General features: G+C 47.3%; 1 protein-coding gene across 1 annotated transcript; it reads left to right on the top strand.

Moving 5' to 3' along the window:
- Nucleotides 1-6590: 6590 nt before the first annotated feature.
- On the top strand, nucleotides 6591-8504 carry LOC142574352 (uncharacterized). Its single transcript, XM_075683454.1, has 3 exons — nucleotides 6591-6912; nucleotides 6990-7067; nucleotides 8027-8504. The coding sequence occupies exons 1-3, from the start codon at nucleotides 6616-6618 to the stop codon at nucleotides 8162-8164; spliced, it is 513 nt and encodes a 170-aa protein (XP_075539569.1). The 5' UTR covers nucleotides 6591-6615; the 3' UTR covers nucleotides 8165-8504.
- The last annotated feature ends 738 nt before the right edge of the window (nucleotides 8505-9242 follow it).

Genomic DNA, 9242 nt, shown 5'->3' with positions numbered 1-9242 from the left:
CTAAGAAGAAAAAACTTCATAGTGTCTAAAAATCAAGAGCATCGTCTTTTACACACATAAACATGTAGCAATAAAAGTTGCAAGGTTATTCGAGCTGTAGTTGAAGCTCATGAAATAATGTCTTTATGAGCGAGGTGGCGGTGAGATACAGGCAGAGACCCTGCGCACGCCATTCTAATGTGTCATCCCTCGCGTGAGGGAAGGAGGAGGAGCGTCGACCCATCCAAAACGTTTCCAGCAGCGTGCTGCAGAGGGCCACATGCTGCTGGAAACGTTTTAGAAGGGTGCCGCGGGTTTCGCCGGTTGATTTGTGCACTAGCGCCCATGTTGAGTGCGCGTGGGCTGTGCGTTTCGTGGATCGCGATTATATATCGTTGACATCTGTGAGACAGCTTGTTGTTCCTGGATACCGTGTAGGTCTAATTGACTACTGGGTGAGCAGGGCGGAGTGGTACGCTGTTGTGCTCACCCTGCGGCTGATAAAGGCTCCCTGAGTTCCGTCTGCCGATGCGGCCACATGGAGTTTGTTGTCGCTCATTTCCACACACGCATCTCGGTTTTTGTATTCTCTTTAAACATTATTTCGACATTTTGCAGATTCAAGAAGTCTTCGAGCACAGCCTTCCGCGTCGAGTTTACCAAAGCGATGCATTTGTTTACATCGACATCTACAGCGACGTATTGTTAACTTCAAATACTGTGGAAAAAAGTGCATCGCTGATAGAAATTGAACTCAAACCGTAGCATAACATACATATATATACATGTTGTAAGACGCCGCCTGGTACGACGACAGACCCCTTGTATTTCAACGCAACCGCGCGAGCTAGTCATTGACTTGATCTTCGATTACCTTGCGTTCAAAAGTCGATACACGGCATTAGCGGCGACGAATGACGCGGAATCCGCCTGCCTCGACGTGATGAGCGGCCACCACTGTTTGACCGAAGCCATCCGAGCAAACGTCAAAACAAATTTGGTGTTATTTTAAGATGGCCAGCGTGGCATCATTCTGCGTTGAGCGGAGATGTGAACTCAAAGTGGCCCTGAGAGCACTGGGTGAATATTCCGTGGCCGTGCACTGTGCGGGGGACGAAACAGGTGAAGCAGTGACGACACACACTGGTAAGGCGTGAATAAGGATTGGCCACAGTGAACCCCTCCGGCAGCAAGTGTTGCAGGCGGTCATAGACTGGCGCAGTCGTGTGAAAAACGCACTAGACAGGAGGCGATGGCGATTAGCGGAAACGACTGCGTCGCCGTCTATATTGTCTCTTGATCCAAAAGCAAGAATACGTGCATGGCCGGGTGGAAGGACCAAATATGCCGCTGTGACAAGGTGTAGCCGCGAGGAATCAACAGCATCGGAGAGCTCGGTGTCCGTAATACGTATAACGGCTTGTCCGCTCAAAATGACAGCAGACGCAGCAGACACTAAATTCGAGCCGTCGTTGAGGACGTGAGCGGTACACTGTCCAGAAGGATAAATCGGACTGCGATTGGCGTCACATGAGACCGGGCCAACATACGGAGTTTTCACCTTGCGGAGACGGAAGCATAGTTTGCGACGAATAAGAGAGAGGGCGGCAACAGTGTCTAAAGAGCGTCGACGGAAACACCTTCCACACAACCAGCGAGTAAATTTGCTGGGCCAGCACGAGGAATCAGTTCGCGAACAAGCAGTTTATCCTCCAAAAACTACAACTCCTAGTTTTCCGAATGAGACGCGAGTGAAATGGAGGCAGGACTCAGGGCGATGAATTACAGCGGAACTGTGACGGAGAAGGAGGGCGGGGTGAGCGAGAAGACCGAGACGTGCCATGGGACAGCGGAAGTGAAAGGGAGCGACGTGATGAGGATATGCAAGGTTCCGGAACGTAGACGTTGGATCTGGGAACACCATCTCTCATATAGGCGGAATAACCACGGCGTTCATCTTGCTGGAGCCAGCGGCAGAAGCGGGATATGTGACCACGAATGCTACAGTAGAAACATAGTGGGCTGGCAAGGACGCCAGGTAGAGTAGCAGGGTTGTGAGGGGGCCGGCGCTGGCCACTGAGGCCAGGTGGTCGCAGACAACGTCAGTGGTTGCAGATGGTACTGGTACCTCAGACCGCATAACAACCTCTGCATAACAAGGCACACAAACAGGCAGAGACGACGGGGTACGTGGGACACTTGTAAAGGACGACATTTCTTTAATGATCTCGTGCAAATTGGGAGGAGAAGCGCGCAGAGACGCCATGGCTGTGTTGGCGGGAGCATGGCCGTGAAGCTCTTCTCTTACAATGACGTGGATGAGCGCTCGCAATCCTTATTTAGAGAGTTTTAGAACTGGGGCCCCAATAGTTTGGGGCCTCAAAGAGCTTAGCGGGTGTTAGCGTTGGGGCACGCAGGAGTGAAGAGGTTTAGAATAGGGCTTTGCGTTTGCGGATAGCGTGTTGCGCTGACGGCACCGCTACGACGCCAAAGCAAAACTATAAGAAATAATAAAATAACATATACCAATTTATGATAAGAATAGTAACTTTTTACTTTCGTCTTTTCGCGTTTAATTACAATTTACAGCTTATCCTATTTGCAGCAAACAATTAGTTGCGTTTAGTTTTGAGCAACCAACTTTGCGTGCCATTACCAGCCAAGCTGAGCCGTGTTAGGCCTACGAGCCATGAAATCCACAGTCGAATTCGGAATCAGCGACGTCTAATGAATCAATCTTCATAACACACGCTAGTTGAGAGATGACGATGGATATTGTTTCTTGGCGCAAGGGCCAGAAATGGCCAAAGAGCGCCATGACATTTGGTGATGGATAGCAATGAGTATCGATGAATATGGTGGTAATCAAGTGGCTGTATGTTGGATTAAAATATTCGCTGTAAATGGTGTAAGATATGTATCTATTAAAATAATGTCAATCAAAAGTGGTTCCTATGGTTGTAAAAGTACGGTGAGAACAATAAGATACTAAAACATGTTATTTTATAGCAGCACCAGTGCCTCTGCAGAGCCCTTCAGTGCAAGGGCTGCGAGGCATGTGCTCTGTAAGTGATTTCATTGCAGCTACAGCCTCTAAGCAGAGGCTGTGCTACAAATAGCCTGGCCAAATGATTTCTATGGCATTAGTTTCTTCTAAGAACTTGAGTACTAATTTAAAATTAGATAGAGGGTCATTGCCTAAAAAGAAGACTGGGTGCAGAAGTATATTATGATGGTATAAGGAAGGGAAGAACTTTTTTCTCTCCTCTTCTAATAATGGGCACTGAACGAGGACATGAAGGAATGTGTGTCTACTTCCACACCTAGTGCATGTCGGAGGGTCAGTTCCAGTTAGAATATAAGAGTGAGTGCTATAGGTGTGCCCAATTCTTAACCTACAGAGCAATACTTCCTGATGTCTTGTTGTTTTCTCAGAGACCCAGTTTCCAATTTTCGGTTTGATTAGGTGCAGTTTATTGGATACCTGAGTGTCTCATTGCCGTTGCCAATATTTCCGTAGCTTATGCTGTAAAAATGGCTTAAGGTCTGTGTAGGGTAAAGGTATATTAATGTTTGCATCACAAAAAGGTACGGATGTAGCCCTTTCGTCAGCAGCTACGTTGCCCTCTAGGCCTCTATGGCCAGGCACCAAACAAAGAAAAATCATTTGGTTAGACATGTATGCGGAACATAGAAGGTTATAGACTTCATTAAGGATAGACTTTTTATGTTTTCGTAGACTTGATATGCAACTAACAACGCTTAATGAGTCTGTGAATGTGACAGCCTTTGTTATAACTGTTTGTTTTATGTTTCACAACAGAGAGGATCGCGTATGCCTCCGCTGTGAAAATGCTAGTGTTTGGATTTAATGCACTGGACGTTGAAAATGAAGGTCCGAGTGCTGCATAAGCTACACCATAAGTAGACTTTGAAGCGTCTGTATAAAACTCCGCGCAGGAGTACTTCACCTGGAGTTCGAGAAAGTGTGAATGTATATGCACCTCAGGCGCATGTTTTGTTATTGCGACGAAAGACATATCACACTGGATAGTCTGCCATTCCCAAGGTGGTGCAAGGTTAGTGGTAGTCATTAGGACTGTTTCTTAATGTTGAATACCGGTTCCATTAGCCAGCTGTTCTCAGCGCACAGACAGAGGACCTCGAACGGATGGGTGGTTACGGTAAAGTCTTGCAGAAGATAAGTGAAGTACAGTTGAGTAACACGGATGATCGTCATTCGATTTGCATTTTAAAAAGTAGCAAAAGTTTAGATATGTTCTGCGTAGGAGTAGGGACCATTCGTTCGCTTCGGCATACAGACTTTCCACAGGGCTTGTCCTAAATGCGCCTGTTGCCAGCCGTATACCTGGATTGTGGACTGGGTCGAGAATTTTAAGAGCACTGTCCGATGCGGATTGGTACACCACGGCTCCGTAGTTGAGGCGTGATCGTACAAGGCTTTTGTACAGGCTAAGCAAACACCTTCTGTCACTGCCCCAGTTTGTTCGAGAAAGCAGCTTCAGCAGGTTCATAGTCTTCAGGCACTTAGCTTGAAGATATTTCAAGTGGGGAATGAAATTAAGTTTTGTGCCCAAAATAATACCTAAAAATTTATGTTCAAGACTGACCGATAGTCGTTCTCCCTTAAGGTCAATGGCGGGTTCCGGTGACATGCCTCTCTTGTTTGTGAAGAGTACACATGTGCTTTCTTGAAGGTTAAATTTAAAACCATTTTCTTCTGACCACTTTGAGAATTTGTTCACGCCAAGCTGTAGTTGTCTCTCGAAAATGCTGAGATTGCACGACCTAAAAGCTATCTGTACATCGTCCACATAAACCGAGTAAAAGAGTGTGCAAGGTATGACGGTATGCAAGGAGTTCATTTTCACAATAAAGAGTGTACAGCTCAGCACTCCACCCTGCGGTACACCTGTCTCCTGTGAGAATGATTGAGACTGCACATTGCCAACTCTAACGCGAAATGTTCTGTCAGACAGGTAGCTGTCAATAATGGTCAGCAAGTTGCCGCGTATACCCATTCCAGAAAGATTCCGAAGGATCCCAAAGCGCCACGTAGTGTCATATGCCTTTTCCATATCAAGGAATACAGATAAGACATGCTGTTTGTGGAGAAAGGCTTCACGGATGTACATTTCCATGCGGACAAGCTGGTCTGTCGTCGACCTACCTTCTCTGAAACCGCATTGGTATGGGTGTAATATTTTGTTGTTTTGAAGATAGTGGAGCAAGCGTTTATTCACCATCTTTTCGAAGAGTTTGCATAGGCAGCTTGTCAACGCTATCGGTGTATAACTGTTTGCCAAGGAAGGATCCTAACCCTATTTCAAAATGGGAATTATAATGGCCTCTTTCCAGACAGAGGAAATCTGTCCGGAAGACCATATACCATCGTGAAGAAAAAGAAGAGCTCTTTGTGTTTCAGATGGCAAGTGCTTTAACATTTCATATATTATGCGGTCAGGGCCTGGGGCAGATTTGTTGCAGCCGTTTAGTGCTGCTTGAAGCTCTGCTATACCAAATGGTCTATGGTATACCTCACATTTTGCACTTTTTCGTAGTAATGGCTGCCGTTCTACTCGTGTTTTTTGTCTTTGAAATGTGTCAGAATAGCGCGACGAACTGGATATGCGTTCAAAATGTGCGCCTAGATGGTTCGCCTGGTCTTCCATACTATTTCCCTGTGTATTTACTAAGGGTAGCGAGTAAGGTTGTCGACCTTTCATTCTGTGCACTCTATTCCAGACCTTTGTCTCATCCGTGTAAGAGTTAATTCCTGATATATATTTTTGCCAACTCTCTCTTCTAGCTTGTCGACACGTTCCCCTTCCCTGAGATTTGACATGCTTGAAATTAACGAGGTTTTCTGCGGTCGGAGAATCGCGGAGCGACCCCCATGCTGTGTTCTGCTTTTTACGCGCGTTACGACACTCCTCGTTCCACCACGGAACGCGGCACTTGTTAGATGATCCCTTTGTTTCTGGGATACATTTGAATGCGGCATCAATCAGAAAAAAGGTGAAGTATTCAACCGCAGCTTCCAGGCTTAGAGCAGAGATGTCAGTCCACGATATGAGAGTAATTTTTGAAAACTGTTCCCAGTCGGCTCAATCAGTTTTCCACCGAGGAAACTGTGGGGGACATTCATTCATCTTCGGTGTAGACACAACTATCGGGAAATGGTTGCTCCCGTACGGATTTCTAATAACATTCCATTTAAGATCAGGTAAAAGGGTGGGAGATGCAATACTGAGGTCTATAGAGGAATAGGTTTTATGTGCAGTATTGTAATGTGTAGGTTCCTTACTATTCAAAAGGCATGCACCAGATGAAAGAGAAACTGTTCAATCAGTCGACCTCGCACATCGCAATGAGAGCCGCCCCATAGGTTGCTGTGTGCATTTAAATCTCCTAGAACCAAATAGGGTTGGGTTAATTGATCTATTAATGTATGGAATTCATGTTTCTGGAGCTGATAATGCGGGGGTATAGACCAGAATACGCTAGCCTCGCGCCCAGACTATTTGAACGCATACTCTCGCGCCCGGATTGCCCGGTCGACCAGCGGCATTTTGTTCTGGGCTGCCAAAGTGTGTTCGCCGGCGACCAGCAGACATGGCTAGCGCTAGCTCTAGGACTCCAAAGTGCGGAAATGTGCCCGTTCACGCGGATCCTAAGTACAAGAAGTCATCTGGGCATCGTTGCGTCGTGTTTGGATGCCAAAATAACCAGCGGAAAAGGAGCAGGTTGCTTAGCGCTGTTTGCGAAGTGCACAATACACGTAGGGAATCGTGCCGGTGCGGTGTTTTCAGCCTGCACCGATTTCCATCCGCAACGAAGAATGACAAGCTGCGCCACCGGTGGATAGCTGCAGTGAATAGAAAGAACTACCAACCCAGTGAAAATGCACGAGTGAGTATTCGATCGGTGTATATTTTGGTGCCACGTTCAACTTTGCGCCCTACGAACGTAATATGTGTAACACGCAGGTTTGCTCTGAGCACTTTCTGGACAAGCCCACTGAGCAGAATCCCGCGCCGGTGCTTCGCCTTGGCTATAACAAGAAGGCAAGCCTTTTCGTGTTTTCATTCAGGCAGACCTCCCGACGGTTAAGCGGAACAGCTGAGTTTGCGGTCAGCGATACTTGCAGCTGGTGCACGGCATGACCATTAAGCGCGAACGACAAGTTGTAGGCGATAGTATGTTGCCCTGCTGGTGAGCGTTATTGCCAATGAAAGTAAACCGAAGTCTGCTCGTCACGTAGCATGCGTCCACAAAAACGTAAACGACGACTGCTCGTCGACGAAGGCGTTCTTGCAGCGCGCCTGTCTTTACGAGCTGGTGTTGCAGGTGTCATTCGTAACGAATTCACTTGAGCCTCCTGAGCTCTAAACTGCGTGCGGGCTGTTATGCGGGGCAAAGCGCAAAATTTTTCCGTTGATAAGGCGAGGAAAATAAGGTGCTTAATTATTGTTGTATATTGCAACAAAATTTTGCTCGTTCTCAACAGTTTTTTTTACTGTTTTCTTTTCTAAGGGAGCGCTAACAATCCGATATGGCCTCGCACAAGCGAAACAGGTCTGAAACCAGGTATCTGCAGTTGGTGGGGCTAATTTTTTGGAATGCAGGTGCGGTTGTTGTCTTGTACCAAAGGCTTCCCTGATGATGCAGCTTTAAGTAGGGGTGGTAATTTTATGTGCCCTGTCATGGTTTGTGCAACTGTACAACACCTGCATCCGTCATGCTCGCCCTGTTATACGGGCTTTGACTGCACATGTAGTTGAACATTATAACTACTGTATTTCCTCATTTTCCAATGAGTGCAGGTTTAGCATCATATGCTGCTTGTTCGAGTACTGTAGGCTTGTGTTCTGAATGTTGTACTCTTAAGTGGTTGCACGATACAATTGGCCTGGTGCATTTTCTATTTCATTTTGCGGGGACTTTATATCTTCCCAACAGTGATGGCATGGGTAAGAACTACAGTCCTTCTTACTATAATATCTATTTTGTTTTCAATGTGCAGGTGGTGAAGGGCTGGCGTCTGCTAATCAGGCAGTCAAACGACCTCGCCAGTTGGTTGCCAAACGTGGCCGACCCAGTAGTGACCATGACAAACAAGACCAAACTGAAAGTGCAGAGGACAATGTTCTGCGTTCTTTAATAATATATGTCACCAACACAGTGCTGTAAAATCCTTCACAGGTTACGTGCTTACGTGGTTACCCGATGTATTCGCTTCTGCAGTCTGCACATCACTCAGTGTGGCCATTGCGGACTTGCATGAGGTCTTGAAGTTTGATTGAATCGAAACAGCGAAAGTGACAGGCTAGAAAAAACGCGAAATACGCCTTCCGCCCAGCTAAAAAGCCCAAGTTTCGCCTTCGCGCCGGGTCGCATCTCCCGGCGTGGCAGCCCAGGCCTGCTACTTCGCGGCGCTTGGGATAGATGGCGCGACCGGCGCTCATCAATATGGCGGCGCCCTTTGAATTCACGGTGTTCTGGTGTATATACAGAGAGCAGACGGCAATAAGTTTGTTTAGAAGTATGGCTCGAACAGCCACTGCCGCTAGGGGCGTTTGTAGTTGTAGATGTTGACACGCTACACCTTTGTCGAGCCTAATGGCTACAACGCCAGATGGTGCGACGGCATCATCACGATCTTTACGAAAAATAACGTATGACGAAGAAAGTTAGTGTGTTTAGATTTAAGATGGGTTTCCTGTACACACAGCACTTTTGGAGTGAGTTCGTAGAGAAGTTCTTAAACATCATCAAGGTGTCTGAGGAGACCTCTGACGTTCCACTGCAGAATTAGCGTGTCCATAATGAAGTTAATTTGGTGCTGTGTGTACGGAAATAAAAGTTATGCCTTAGATTACAGAGCTCTTTCAATGCCCTGTAATCTGGGTTTTGCCTTTTCTGAAGCGTTCGAGGGAGCCTCGCCGCTCCTTAGGCGTTTGATGCGCCTTCAGGACAGGTGTAGTGTCCATTGCCTCTAGAGAGGCTCCATACACGTGCTCTTGCGAGCGAGAAGTTACCAGAGAGAGTCCCGCCTTGAAGGGCAAGACCCCTGCGCCCATCAGCCCGGAGGTCTATGGGGCTCCCTGAGGGATTTGGCTGCGCCGGCTGTTGCCAGCGATGGAAGGGGCCAGGGAGGTTGGGGCAGCCTCGGCTGCGCCCACCTTCGGGCTCGATGGTTCCTTCTGCTGGGTTGGCGGAGCAGCGTCAGCTGCAACCAC

This window comes from Dermacentor variabilis, chromosome 3, assembly GCF_050947875.1.
Source record: "Dermacentor variabilis isolate Ectoservices chromosome 3, ASM5094787v1, whole genome shotgun sequence".
Taxonomy (NCBI): Eukaryota; Metazoa; Arthropoda; class Arachnida; order Ixodida; family Ixodidae; genus Dermacentor; species Dermacentor variabilis.
The sequence above is the reverse complement of the archived record's forward strand: the minus strand, read 5'-3'. Positions and strand labels throughout refer to the sequence as shown.

What these genes read in the sequence shown, in the direction of transcription:
- LOC142574352 (XM_075683454.1), top strand. Translation starts at nt 6,616, where the DNA reads ATGGCTAGCGCTAGCTCTAGGACTCCAAAGTGCGGAAATGTGCCCGTT. An exon ending in AACCCAGTGAAAATGCACGA is followed by an intron (nt 6,913 to 6,989) that starts GTGAGTATTCGA and finishes TGTAACACGCAG; the next exon opens with GTTTGCTCTGAGCACTTTCT. An exon ending in GCCTTGGCTATAACAAGAAG is followed by an intron (nt 7,068 to 8,026) that starts GCAAGCCTTTTC and finishes TTCAATGTGCAG; the next exon opens with GTGGTGAAGGGCTGGCGTCT.